This window comes from Pogona vitticeps, chromosome 2, assembly GCF_051106095.1.
Source record: "Pogona vitticeps strain Pit_001003342236 chromosome 2, PviZW2.1, whole genome shotgun sequence".
Taxonomy (NCBI): domain Eukaryota; kingdom Metazoa; phylum Chordata; class Lepidosauria; order Squamata; family Agamidae; genus Pogona; species Pogona vitticeps.
In genome coordinates, this window is record NC_135784.1 from 230,833,577 (window position 1) to 230,848,188 (window position 14,612).

A 14,612-nucleotide genomic window follows, 5' to 3' on the forward strand; every position below is an offset into this window, starting at 1 on the left:
GGAGGCACAGTGGGGAATCAAACTCCCAACCTGGGGCTGTGCCGCCAGATGACTAAACCATTGAGTTATCCAGCCAACTGACAAAATGTTACAGTACCCTAAAATGTATCTGAATTGTTACATTGTTTTCTTGTGTGAGGATTACTAGCTATCTTTATCAAATAGGTTCAATGAGGAAATACCAGTTTGTCCTATATCCCAGTGGTCCCCAATCTTTTTCCAACTGCGGACTGGTTGGGGGTGTGTGGCACACTCGCGGGGGTGTGGTGTGGCTACAGGGGGTGGAGTGTGCTTGCACGCATGCATGTGGGGGGCTGCTCATGTGCATTCATATGATGCGCCCACGGCCGAAGTGCGTATGCACGCAGTAGCATTTGCAGGAGGTGGAGCGTACATGCATGCAGTGGCACTCATGGGGGGCAGCAGATCTGTGTGGACCAGGGGTTGGGGACCCCTATGTCCCCCACACTCCCTGCCCCCCAACCTCCAATTCTGCAGCCTGCAAGTCTCTTAAAATGTCTAAAATCTCCAGGATCAGGTGGCTTGCCTGTACCAGACCCAGCCTGAGGATATCTGTGTAAAATGCAGACAATAATAAGGGGAGTAGGTGTTGCAAACCACCACCACCCCCGTGTTTCCCACATTGACAGGCACAAGGGTTGGAGAAATCAGGCATTATCCTTAAACCTTCTCTCCCCCCTCCTCCAAAATTAGGACTTTTGTGCTTGACTGTGTGTCCCTTAATTGTGTTGACTGGAATTTAGTGTGCATGCCCATTTAATTTAAGAAAAACCAGTGTTGAAATATATCCAAAGAAAATCCTTGTTTAAAAGCTGGCTCTGCAACATTCAAAGAAGATAGTAATTTCCTTACCATAATTCCTATATGAGAATTAATGTTGCTACAGATGTCATCTGAAATGTGTTAACTTCTCATGTTGTCCAATATTGGGCACAGTCCATTTGTTGCATAGAGTTTATGTTACAATGTAGTGTCAGTTTGCTCAAACTGAAAGGAAAAGTCATTTATTTGAGAGGAGAGAATCCTCTGTGACTTCACCTTCATGTAATGTTGCTTAGAAATAAATCGGCATCTATTCCATCAATTAGTAGTTTACTTCAGAATATGTCAGCCCTTTTGTACCATTTATGTCAATGATAACATAATTTTCTCAGTGTTTTATATATAAAGATCTTGACACACCCATTGTCAGTCAATATCTAAGCTAAAATGAGAATTCTTTTTCTCTAATGAAGAAATCAAGGCATAGGAAATTAGTGACATGGTGAAGCATTGTAGGAACTATCTTACAGAGAAAAAAGTTAAATTTTATCACATGTGAATAGTCTAACTTGCACCAAAGTAGTGATGAGCAAACATCACTACTTTGGTGGAACTCTCAACATTAGTCTGATTATCTGTACTCAAAATGTTATCCTACTTGTGTGCAAATTTGCTGCAGGTATTTCTAAAAACATGCTCTTTTTCCTTTTTTAAAAAACAGATAGGTCAGCTTCCTGTTGCTTTATCACAAAAGGGTAGCCACATAAACATTGCTCCTGCTCTAGTGTACCTGGTCTTATACTGCTTGTGAGACTGGTTACACTGCAGGAGGCATGCAGGAGCAGGGGAAACGCTTACACAATTGCCCTTAGTCTCCAGATAAGATACTGACTGTTTACTGAAATAGACAAGGGCAAGATTCAGGCAGGGGTGGACAATGGTGTGACATCTTGATAGAATGTGTGTGGTTGTCAGTTCTAGGTACATCTACCTGTCCTGCCACTAATCAATAAACTATTCAGTTGTAGGTGAGATTTTCTTGAATAAAAATGTAGCAGTGTAAACTGTGAGTCTAAATTTTGACCCATCTTCAAGGAACTGAAACTAGAAGTGTTCATGGAAAACAATGTTCCCACTGTTAAGAAGATTCTTCCTCTTCTCTCCCCAACTTTCAGGAAATGGTTGATTCCTTAGCCAGTGTTATAAACAACAAATATGGAAGGAAAGTCCTGTTGTATCTGTTGAGTCCAAGGGATCTTACATACTTCTCGCCTGCACTGATAAAAATCCTGCAGCAGGGTGATGGGAATGCTTACAGGTGAGTAGAAAATGCTATTTTGTTTTAACCAGCTGCCTTATGACCTCCCTAAATGTAGCCTGAATTTATGCCACCCACAGTTGGGTCTTTGCTGTAAGTCCTTTTGGGGTGAATGAGATTTCTTCTTAAATTGCATAAGAGGCGTGCTCCGCAATCTGACATTTGAGATGTGACATGCTTCATTTTTATGGGAGTTGCATTGGAAGTCTAAGAATGCAGATTTTTTCTTTCAGTTTAATGGAATTTGTGCTTTGTGTATGTACGTTTGCATCACTTCTGTTTCTAGGGAGTGATTGTTGTTGCTCTATAAACCTCCTCTAGAAGTCCAGAAAATATTTCTGTCTTGACAGTGGCAGATGGCTTCATTTTTAACTTTTCTACATATTTTATTGTGCCATTTATGTTTCGCAGAGGCAGGCTCTTCAGTTAAGTCTCTTATATGAAAAATGGCAAACCAGTCTTATTCAAGGCACACTGGGGATGGCTTCTCGAAAGAAGTTCATTGTGCTGAGTGACATGTCAGATCCTTGCTTGTCAGATCCAGAAGCAGCAGTGATTCTTGGGACTCTTTGAGGTGTTAGTCTTTAACAGTGTTTTCCAGTTTAAGAGACAAATATTTCAGTGGGAGAGAGTACTAGCAGAATAGGTTTTTCTTCTGGGTATTTCTGTTAATAAACATGTAGGCTGGAGAATAACACTGTAAAGTAACCATTGTGAACACATGTTAACAGTGCTTCCGTCGGAGGGGGCTGCTCAAGGTCTTTCCCTGGGCCTGAGGCCCCTTGCCCCCTTGCAGGACAGGGTTGGGTGGAGGCTGGCAGGCCAGCCATCCTATTCCTCCTCTCCTCACCATCATCACTGCCTCGTCCCCCTCCTCCCTCCCTTTCAGGTGTCTTTCTCCCCTGCCCACCCCAGGAGCAGGTCGCTGGTGCTGCTGGAAGGGCTCTGAGTGTAGAGAAGCCCAAGGCTGCTTGAATCTCCTCTTTGAGAGAAAGGCAGCCTAAAAATACTAAATACAGTAAAAAATTAAAATTTGAATGTGGTATTGGTGACTGCAGGTTCTTTGCAAAACCGTATTGTTCATTTTCCATGTCCCGTGTTCCCAGTCCACACTAGGAAGAATCTTCACCGGCTTCTTTTTCTAGCTTAGGGTTGAAGTCTCCCATTATGACATTTTAAATGTTGTGTTTTCATATGCTAATGTTTTCATACTTCACTTCATCCACAGAGGAACATATTATTGTACCGTGCTGATGTTTTGTGGATTTCCCCTTAGTAAGATAAGCATAACCTGGTGCGATTATGAAAAAAACATAGGAGTCAAGTCATCACAAACATATAAAACTGCCATCACTAAAGTGTGTCAAATTATTTCATGCCTAATTGAAGTACATACCTCCTCCCAAATCTGTAAATGGGATAAGAGCAGGTCCTGCTATGTCTGATTTTGCATGTATATTTTAAGGATTGCATACAACCCTCTCCTTTGTCAAGAATGCTGAAGGGGTGATCACTGATGTCTCCATAAAACTCTGACTATGCCTGAGAAGGAAGAATGGGAAGGCTGCTATTGGGCAGCAGAAGTGACAGAGTTAATTTGTATGACACAGTTTTTTTGTAGTATGACTGCTACTGTTTGTACTTCCTTTATTCCACCAGTAAAAAAGACACAGATCTTCGCCGCCGTGAACTTCTGGAAGCTGTTTCTCCAGCTTTACTGAATTACCTGAATCTCCATGCTGAAGAAATGGTGATGGATAAAGCTACATTCATTGTATTGACTGGAATTCTCAGACATGCTATTGGTGATGTCCAGCCTGCTATGAAAGCCATTGCTAGTCTTGCTTCAAAAGAGATGGTTCCAGGGGGCCAAGATGGGCAGGTAACCATGCTTGAGCAAGAAAAAGCAGCAGAATATGGACTGATCTTTGAATAGGCAGGGTGTGGGTAGAGTCCTGTAATTTAGTGGTTGAAACACAGTAAATTAAGAGAGGACTCGGGTCTTCTAGTTTATCTTGATTCACCAGCCAAACCATAGGAATGTGTTTATGATATTTTCAGAGAAAATGTTTAATCTTTTCCACCTAAAAGAGTCAGATCTAGCTCATAGCTTCAGCTTGAAATCCAATAATTCTGTGAAACTGAGGAAATGAGCAGCAGGGCATGATGTTTTTAAAAAATGGTCAAAAGGATAGCGTACAGCTTTGTAATGAGACGTAGCAAGAAACCACTTTGAAAGAGTTCCTGGCCTTTAGTATTAGGAACAGAATTTCTTGCAAACTTTTCCACTGGCTGGAAATAGTCCTTTCTTGCAGGGGCAGCTCACATTACAGGGTAGCTTGGACCATGGGTAGGCTGTGGTTTCGTAGATGAGTGATTGGATATATATGATTGGATAATCCTGTATATAACAAATGTTGAATGGACGATTTGTTTCCGAATTTCAGCATATAAATGATACCTGTCCTGCATTTCACAACCTCTAAGAACTCCAAAAATATGCTGGTATATTAAAAACATTTTTGGAATGAGAGAAGTAGATACTAGGATCTGGGAATGTGTGTACAATTTGTATTCCAGTCTCCAAATATTGTATTGACAGACCAGCATAGAACACTGCCATAAACATTTTGTAAAATATTATGGCTAAGCTTTCTCAAAAAGTGCAGAGGCTTGAAAGACAGAAGCAGCTAGGGAATGAAAGATCAATAGATTTGAATATAAAGAATAGCATTATGTGATTGAATTGCCATAAATTAATATGGGAAAGAAGACCTAGATGTCTCAATGTTCTCAACACTCCACTCTTTAATGCACCACTTTTTATATGGGGGAAGAAACAAATTATATTTATACAATAAGCATTGGCTTCAGTCTAGCTCTTGTAGAGTTTTAAAAGGACTTTTTGAATGGACAGTGAACACTCTGGGCTGATGCTTCTATTATTTTACAGCTTCACATTGCAGAACACCCAGCGGGTCATCTGGTTCTGAAATGGTTAATTGAGCAAGATGAGAAAAAGAGAGAATGTGGCAATGAAGGTACAGTATGTTAGTAAATTTGTACACTGTGTTCACACATCCCAGATCTACTAGTCATGAGTGCAGTATATTACCATCAACATTAGAGGAAATGTGCCTTTCTGTACCAGTTACTTGGAAACTTAAGAATCTCTTCTTGTGTCCTGCTTATGAAAATCTCAAAAGTACCTATTTGTCCAATGGACAAGATAGCCTTTGGTCAATCCCAGCACAGCTCATCTAATGCTCTTTCATCTCTAAACACATAAAGGACGTGATGGGGTGCAACTAGAATAAGGACATGGTTGCACCAGTTGTTGATTACAAACTAGTCGGTATTTGAATCACCTACAATGGACACATTGTCCCACCAAGAAAAAAATTATTTAAGAGTTTATATAGCCTTCCTCCCAATCTCCGGTGTAGTAAACAGTCAAAACATCATGATAAATTCTTTTATCCTACATGTTATATTATTTTGGGGTAAGCCACTTACGATCTGATACCTTCCCTCCCCTTCTTATTTTTAATGTATAGTATAGTTTGTGGTACATCAAGTATACTATGGAAGAAAATCATAATGGCATAACTGTGGCTGCAGAAAGATGATGACATCACCAGCAGGAGGAGATTTTGAGTAATTAAAGTCCTCTGAAGATGCCAGCCACATAGACTGGCGAAAAGGCAGGAAGAACAACCTTCAGAGTATGGCCAAAGAGCCCGAAAAACCCACAACAACCATTAGATCCCGGCCGTGAAAGCTTTCACAAATACATTAATTAAAGACTTCTTCCTTTTCTCACACAGCTTATCTAACTTTAAAACAACCATTTCATTATATGGAAGACATGGGACCTGCAGGTTGGAAGGAGGAAGTCTTTAATCTATTTCTGCAGATATAGTAATCCGGCAGCAGTGAATTTTGGTAATTAAAGGCTTTCTCCTTCTGTTCTATGGTTTCTGTAGTTTCCATGTGATGAAACAAGTTGGACAAGACACAGGAAAAAAGAGGAAAGTCTTTAATTATATAAAAAATGTCTCTGCTGGTGACATCATCACCCTTCTCCAGCCATAGCTATGCCAACAGGATTTTAGTCCGTGTTTTGTGAAAGAGAATGGCTGGGAAGGAAGTTGTTGACAAGGAGAATCAAAAGGTTTATATAAAATGAAACCTGTGTAGTTGCAGGATTCTACTAATACATTCCAAGGAATAGACTTTTGATACTCTTTGTAACAAATTAGTTCAGATATAGGTGTGTTGTGCAGGGACTGTTGTCCACAAAAGTTCACAGTTCGTCCTTAGAGTGCCACAATGTTTTGTCTTCTTTATTTTTTATTTATTTTTTGCTTGATAGAGTATAATCTGAATCTCTCATGTAGCTGAATTGATTTTTGTATGGGAGATTCGTATTTGGGTTACAGGGTGGTTGTTCTGATTTTATTGCTGATTTGCCCTCTCCATTGCTACGGCTCACACCTTTCCAAGTCTTTATCAGCCCTGTGAGCCTTCATGTCCAACAGAGTTAAACCTCTGGAGAAAGTAGTCCTGCCTTGGTGACCAGCAAGCCAATAACTGCAAGTTTTGAGTGCTTCATCAATTTCTTATAATATGTTTAAAAGCTAAGAAATGAATTTTACTTTATTTATTTTTGCCTATAAGAACTGTGGTATTTTAAAGATTTATTCTCTGTTTTTCAATGTTTTTTGGGGGGGGCGATATAAGAAATTTTATTTTAAGATTTTTTAAAAATATATATTTTCATTGTACCTTTTATGCTTCTGTATTTTGGACTGAATTCTGATTTAAGTATTTGCCTGCAACTTAAATTTAGTTTTCTATAGCTATAAGACTTTCAGATGTTTCCAACAACTTTAAAGTATTTTTGTACAAATAAATCAAAGGAGCAATGGAAGTCAATAAAAGATTGTAAAATTAGATAAACTGGTGTTGCCTGGAATCCTTGCAACAATGAAAAAAGGTATATCTTGATACTCAGGTGAATTTTGATTTCATTCTGGAATTAACCCTTTCCAGGGATAAATGCCAGCTATGACAAACACAGGCTTCTGATTTTTCCATAGAGGTCTGTAGGGGTTATAGGAGAATGTTCAGGCATTGGACTCTGGTTCCTCATGATGTAGTGCAAATCCCTTATGAAATGAGGTGTTATTTAAAAGTTGATTGTGGTATATCCATGGGAAGCAAGGGTTAGTGTAAGCGGCATTCAAAGAATTAATTTTGTTACGGTTTGAATTTTTGTATGTGTGTACAGATGCATTGAGTAGTTACATTACTTTTACACTGGCTGCAGATTTACAACTTGTGAGTATTAAACACATTGAGAGAGGTTTTAATAGATTCATGTGAAGTCTAAGCTGATTTTTTTCCCCTTACCAGGATGTTTTGCAAGAACGTTGGTAGAACATGTTGGCATTGACTTCTTGAAGAACTGGGCAGATGTGAACCGTGGGGCTATTATTTTGTGTCGGTATGTAGAACATCAGTGCCTTTAAGGTCTTGAGCATGCCATTGATGGCATTTAAATAGTACAGCTGTAGCTTAATTGACATTTCCTTCTATATCATCTTCCAGTTATTTGCAAGTTATCATTGCAAGCAGCTGTCACCAGTAGCCATGTTGCTTTACTTGTTAAATATTACTGTGTTGCATTCAAATCAAATTCTATCACTTATTTTCAGCTAAACTGACAGAATATGTTCCAGGGAACCTATGAATGCAGGGTACTAATTGCTTTTATGTGGAACCATGTAGAAGCAGAACTATCACTGCCTACTCTGAGTGCAGTGTGTATCTGTGTCATGATATTTTCTGGTGGTATTGGAACTGATGCCATCTGAAAGCTTAGATGTCAGGACTTTCAAGAGCATCATCATGACTTTTGTTCTCTCCATAACATTGGTGATATAGCCATTATTGCCTGGGTTGTATACATTGTACGTAAGAGTGACAAAGTGATGAACTGTCCTGACACTGCAACAGTTATTTCATATTCCTGTGCACACAACTGTAACAAGTGGCTTACAAATAACAGTTCTGCTCTTTTGATAGTCTGTTTGACTGCAGTTAAACTAAAGTGTTTTCATTTTTCTTGTCTATGAAAGAGTCTATAGCATAATTGTTGATTTGCTGGAATAAAAGTGCATCCTGACCTATATTTCTTGTTAGTACTTGCTTTTGTAGATGATGAAAGTTATTCTCAGATTAAAACTGCTACAAATATTTCAGTTCCTTTTATAATACAGTGGTGCTTCGCATAGCGACGTTAATCCATTCCAGGATTAACGTCGCTATCCAGATTCGTTGCTACACGGGGGGGGGGGAACCCATGGGAATGCATTGAACTCCGTTTAATGCGTTCCTATTGGGGAAAAACACCGCTATGCGGGGAATCCTCCATCCGGCCGCCATTTTCGCCACCCGGTAAGCAAGAACAGGGCGCGAAAACACTGCGGGCGGCCATTTTGTTGACCCAGCGGCCATTTTGGAACCGCCGATCACCTGTTTGTAGAACATCGCAATGCGAAGATCGGTAAACGAAACGCTTACCGATCATCGGAATGCGATGTTTTCACTATCTAAACGTATCGCTATGTGGATTCATTATTAATCGGTGCGCTCGTTAAGCGAGGCACCACTGTATTTATTTTGCAAAGTTTAGCTGATTTGCTGCTTAGGCTGAGATGGCTATAACAACATGCACTGTTCAGCTAAAAGCACTGGATTCCTTCAGAGAATCATAGAAATGCAGGGATAAACAGGATTGCAATAATACCTTTTGTAGCCCAGCCCTTTCTAGCAAAGCAGATCCTTTAGTACCCGATCCCCACTCTCAGCCTGACCAGTGTTGTCCAAAGCAAAGACGTGCCTTCAGGAACACATTCAGTAAAAGCAAAGTGGGATGCCAGGGGGAAGCAGAGGCACTCTGGCCTGATGGATGAAATCTGTCTGAAACAGATTGACCTTGTTCCACATGTCACCACTTCCACTATCGCCTCTCTGATGTTTTCAATTTCTAGTACTTGCGACACAGGACAAAATAACATCTCAAACTCTTTGCCTCACAGAAAACTGCAGGCTTAAATCAAACATCCTCTCATAGGTTTATCGTCCGAGTTTTAATGCTCAACCGCTGGCTTTCTAATACAGACTTTTAGAGATTGTTCATGTCATTTCGGGAACAGATCTTTTGCATTTGACAAAGATGCGTAGTTCCTTTTAAAATCTCTAATCCACCACACAGATGTTGAGTAAAGATTTGTGAAGAGCTGCTTTACCCAGTATAACAAAGTTTCCCCTTTTTTCCTCTTGGTGAACAGTAGTGTTGGATTTGATTTGATTTGATTTTGCTGCTTGGTTTCTAAGAACACTGAAATTTGGATTTTGGTGTTAACATGAATCTGGTTCTTTTTTTAAAAAAATCAGTTGCTAGCTTTCAAATACACTCCCCTCAGTGTTTCTAAGGTAAATTAACAATGCTGTCACATATGATTTGCCAGTTTTCTATGTTTAACAAATCTGAAGAGCTTTCAGACTCGAACAGCTACTTTCCCTGACCCACCCTCTATTCTCTTTATTGTGCTTCCAGTGGCATTATATGGCAGTTGGGCTGTTTGGACAGACTTCAACATGGCCTAAGAAGTGAATTTTCTTGTTTTCTTATGTGAAAACTAATACAGTAGAGAAATCTGTGAAAACAGATGTGACAAAGAAGTTATTTTTCCCTACCACTTGATGCAAGTGTCACAAAAATGTAGGCAGTTTAGAACAACTTTGGCCAGTGTCCCCAAGGAGTGATAGTATTTGAAGCAGCATCTCTTGCATAATCTCTATGGAAAAATCTCTAGAGATACCCAGTGTAGTGTATTGGAAAGAGAAACAGACTAGGGCTGAGGAGGCCTGGGTTCAAATCCCCACTTGGCCATGGAAGCTGACTTGGGGCATGGAACTGGTAAAACCATTCCTTAAATATCTTACTTACCTTGAAAGCATTATTAGGGTCACTCTAAGTCAGTTCTGACTTGATGGCACATAACAATGATGACAACAACATTTCTTCACTTCAGGAGCAGAAACCGCTCATGCATCTCTTTTGGGGATGAGAGGCAAGTTCCCTCTCCTGAGATTATACCAGGATGCCTGACAGTGATTGATTGATTGATTGATTGATTGATTGATTGATTGATTGATTGATTGATTGATTTCTTTCTTTCTTTCTTTCTTTCTTTCTTTCTTTCTTTCTTTCTTTCTTTCTTTCTTTCTTTAATCCATGTTTCTTTTGTGATTTCTCTGTAACCCCAGACACTGCGCTAGCATTGTAATCTAGGGTGGGCAATGTGCAAGCCACAGGCCACATGTGGGCATTCTGTGAGCTAAGCTTCGCCCTCCCACCCTCAGAGCAAATCTGTGCCTCCCACCACATGTCCCCCCCCCCAATTCTTTAGGAAAAGAAATTACTTTCAGCTCCCTCATCCTTCTTTTGGGGGCCTGGGGTATAATGTTTGTAGGTGTTTGACCTCTCATGAGCTATTTAAGGCCTGGGACAGCTAATTGTAAACTGCCCAGAGTGGCCTGGTAGCCAGATGGGCGGTACAAAAGCCAAATAAACAATAAATGAATAAATTTCTGATTTTCTCATGTGTTGAAAAAGGCCTCCCCTGAGCATAAAACATCTTAAATTGATTTAAAAACTGGTGAAATTTCCCCCAGCATTGGCAGGACAGAATGAAGGGGCTTCACTTTGTTTTAAAATTGGGGTTGATGATAATCACAGCCCTCCAAACTTGTGTAGGCCACAGCTGTCAGGAGTTGCTTGTCCCTGATATATATATGCTAGCTTTCAAATATCTATATCTAAAAAAAGAAACACCCTGGAGGGTCACATAACTGAGCTTAGTTGTACGTAGGAGCCCCCCCTTCCACTCCCCAATATCTCTGTGTTTAAAAGAAAATACTGAAAAACAGCTGGGAGAGCCTGAGATTTTGAAAAGTTTAGAGTAATACTGATGGATGAATGCTCTGAGCCAATACAAATTGGTTCCATTTGTTAAATTAAAGCAGATATTAGCTGGGTAGGTAGATGCTGGGTAGGATTTATATAAAACAAAACCTTCAGTTGCATAACTTTATGCTAATGGCCATGAAATGTAGTTGGAACTGAAGGGAGTCTCCCCATTGACACCTTTAAATAATCTAAGATAGATCTGCAGAATGGGACAGTTACTCTCAGCCTGATGCACCTCACAGACTGTTGCAGGGATCAAGTGGGAAGAAGGTCCACATCCACTGTGTTTAGTTCATTGGAGGAGGGCAGGGGATAAACATTTCAACAAACACGCAGCATAATCTTTATGTCCTTATTTGCACGCAGCATGAAAATAAATATAATGTGGACATTGTGCACTTGGAATAATGTATACAAATATTTATATATACTCAACGTGTGTTTGTGTGTGTAATATTGCATTGCAATTGTACTTTTAATACTACAAGTGAGCAATTAGTGTTTTCAGATGAGGCAGAACTATTTTAGGTCACATTGAGAAAACAGATTTTTAATCACTCCACAAGCCACATTAATTCTTTCCCCATTCTGTTTGGTTTGGCAACATAATCCTTATTATATATCAAAAAAAGAAGGCAAGGGAGGGGATGTGACTGTTCAATCAGAAGGTTATGTTAAAAATAACATTTCAGTTACAAGCTAAAAACGAATTTGCCAGTCCAATTGCTTACCAGGGGACACTGGTTCTTTGTAAAAAAAAAAAAGTCACTACCAGCCGCTAACACCTTAATATGGAAGAAGATCAACAGACTGGAACACTGCCTAGAACAGAATTTTTCTCTCTTGGATTTTCAGTCCTATTATTAATGCCACAGTCAGTGCAAACACTTTTTCATCTGAAAACTAAGCTTCTCTAAATGAATTTAAAAGTTCTTGTTTTCTGTTCTGATATGCTTTTCCTTATCTTTTTTTTTTTGGTGATGGGGTGGGTAGGGTAAGAGTTTCTTTACTGTCAATTGGCCAGCCTGTGGTACTTGCACTCAGGAAAATGAAGGTTGTTTTCCCTGCCAAGTACTTGAGAATGTAGCCAGGAAATGTCAGTGTAAAGGAGTATTTAACCCTCTTGCAGTAGCATCTGGACAAAACGTGATATATTTTCTCAGCACAGAGACAATGCCAACGTGTTGCGGGTGTGCAGAATCAAGTCTGTTCCACCTAAACATCCATAGCCAGGAAATGCAACATGTGATGAAAGTAAAATGAGATAAAATATGCATATTTTGTAGAATGGATTTCTCCTGCTCCAGACAGATTCCCAGTGTTCTCCAATGGAAGACGTTTTTCTTGAATGGGGCCATCCTGCTGACAGCCAGAGTGTGTCATTTTTGTTTTGGTTAAAGGTCCCCCCCCCCCCATGTTATGTTAGTGGGAAAAAATTGACAGATTTGTATCCAGCTTGCGGGGGGGGGGGAGGATGTATCACCTGCATAATTAAATTGTAAACTGTCCAAAGAATGCTTTAAGCCCTAGGGAGCGCTATATAAGCGGCACACTTTGCTTTAATGCGCTGCAGGGGTGAAGGTCCCCACCCCAACCATGCTGTCTCTCTCTTGTATCTCTTTGGAACATCCAACAACCTCTGGAGGAGGTCTTTTGAAGGCAGCCGAGACGGTAGCAGAGAACAGTTGGTTTTTCTCCTAGCTTTGTGAGCAGAAGTGCTTTCAGATCCCATCTTTGGATCAAGGCCCTGGTCTGTTCCCGAGCCGGTGCAGGAATAAAAACTTTTAGAGCCATGATGGTTGTTGTCTCCTAACACAATACCTGACCTAACACATTGTGAGACTGAGGTTGTTACAGGACTGCCTATTGAACATTAAACTCGTTTTTGTGCCTTGAGGTAATTCTGCCATGCCCTCTCGTCCTAGGCAGCCTTTTTGAGGTAGGCAGCTCCACTTCTGTGGAGTTCTCTGTACTCAGCTTGGTTCAGAGCTGGATATCAATTGAGCACCAGAAAAATGCCTTATTCCAGCATGCTTAAAACCCACCCACCCATCCACATTTTAAGCAGGGGTTCTGCTGCTGTCTGTAATTGCCAATTTATGGCTGACCTTTCATTATTAATATTGTGTTTTGTACTTATATCACAGAGTCTTATAATGCTTACATGTAGTCATTTATGCCTAGCCATAGTGCTGAGTCCTGGGTTGAAATAGGCCATAATCCTGAGTTGTCACTAGAGCCTGGAGGAGTTTCTCATTTGGATTACAAGTCTGCAAATTCTCCAGCCAGCTGGCCAGTATTTTTGCCAGCTGTGGGATTCTAGGAGCTGCCAGCCAGTAGAAGTAATTTTTCTCACCTCTGGCCTTGCAGAGGAGAGAACTTGAGTTTAGATTTGAGCAGCTGCTGGAGTTTGAAGTAAGTCTGGTGTTTGAAGCAGACTGTGGCTCCTTCTGTTAAAGTGCATTTCTGCACCTTTCAGCTTTTCTTCTACAGCAAAAAGAACTAAAACCTTGAGACTGAGCTGTAGCCCAGCAGAAAAGGGACAGTAGCATCATGAAACAGTTCATTATGAAGATAGGACTGCAAAGACACTAGCAGTAGTCCGTCTCATTTTAAAAACAAGGAACACTACTTAAACAAAAATGTGTTTACCGTTTTCTAGCGATTGCAATATAGTGGTTATAAGCTCACTTTGCTTTTCATACAGAAAATAAATCAAAGTATTTAGATGCAGATATTTACCTAATTTAATGTAGCATAAACTCTTGGCAGATGAAGATTTCAAAATTGTCTTTTGTGCTGAACTGTCATCCTTGCATGTGCTCTGTATAGTTCCTTGTAGAGGGTGATAATACCAATTTGAGTCATGTCAAAGCAGATCGGCTTTGTTTACCTTTCCTTGTTGCTGGCATCATATTATCATTATTTTATTATTGAAATTGTCTTTTTCTTCCCCTTGTACAGCCTTCTTCAGTGCTCTGACCAAGACATGGCAAATCAAGTCAAGGATGGACTGAAATGTCTTATTCCCAAACTAAAAAGGACTAAAGGTGACACAGCAGCAAGAAAGGCATTGCTGGAGAAATTATCATCTTAATTGCAAGAACTATTAAATGGACATGTTTTCTATATAAGCAATTTTTTTCTTTTTAAAAGAAAGATCAAGGGGCAGCATTGAGTTAGTTTTTTTAAAAAAACCATCAGGTAATTATGTTTAATTTGCTAATAAACACATTCAGCTTCTTTGAAATGTTAGATTTATTTTTATTCTCTTTGGGTTATTCTTATTCTGGAGAGTAAAATATTTTGTGCAGCTATAGTTGGAAACAATTATATTTTGAGCTTTTAAAATTCCCTGTTTGGTCATTACCTTCTGCAAGGTTCCTCCCCCCCCCCCCCATTAATCGAGCTGTTTTATCCATTTGCAGGATCATTTGACCCAACTGCTGCTTTTCCCCGTTTGTATTG

At 39.9% G+C, this 14,612-nt stretch overlaps 1 protein-coding gene across 2 annotated transcripts in view; it reads left to right on the top strand.

Moving 5' to 3' along the window:
• PUM3 (pumilio RNA binding family member 3) overlaps nt 1-14,389 on the top strand; it is a 32,399-nt gene extending 18,010 nt beyond the window's left edge. For both annotated transcript variants that reach the window (XM_020801546.3, XM_020801548.3), the window contains exons 14-18: nt 1,959-2,101; nt 3,761-3,983; nt 5,055-5,142; nt 7,520-7,610; nt 14,109-14,389. In XM_020801546.3, coding sequence (XP_020657205.2) covers nt 1,959-2,101; nt 3,761-3,983; nt 5,055-5,142; nt 7,520-7,610; nt 14,109-14,241 — 678 coding nt within the window. In that variant the 3' untranslated portion in view covers nt 14,242-14,389. The remainder of the gene's footprint in view (nt 1-1,958; nt 2,102-3,760; nt 3,984-5,054; nt 5,143-7,519; nt 7,611-14,108) is intronic.
• Nucleotides 14,390-14,612: the final 223 nt, after the last annotated feature.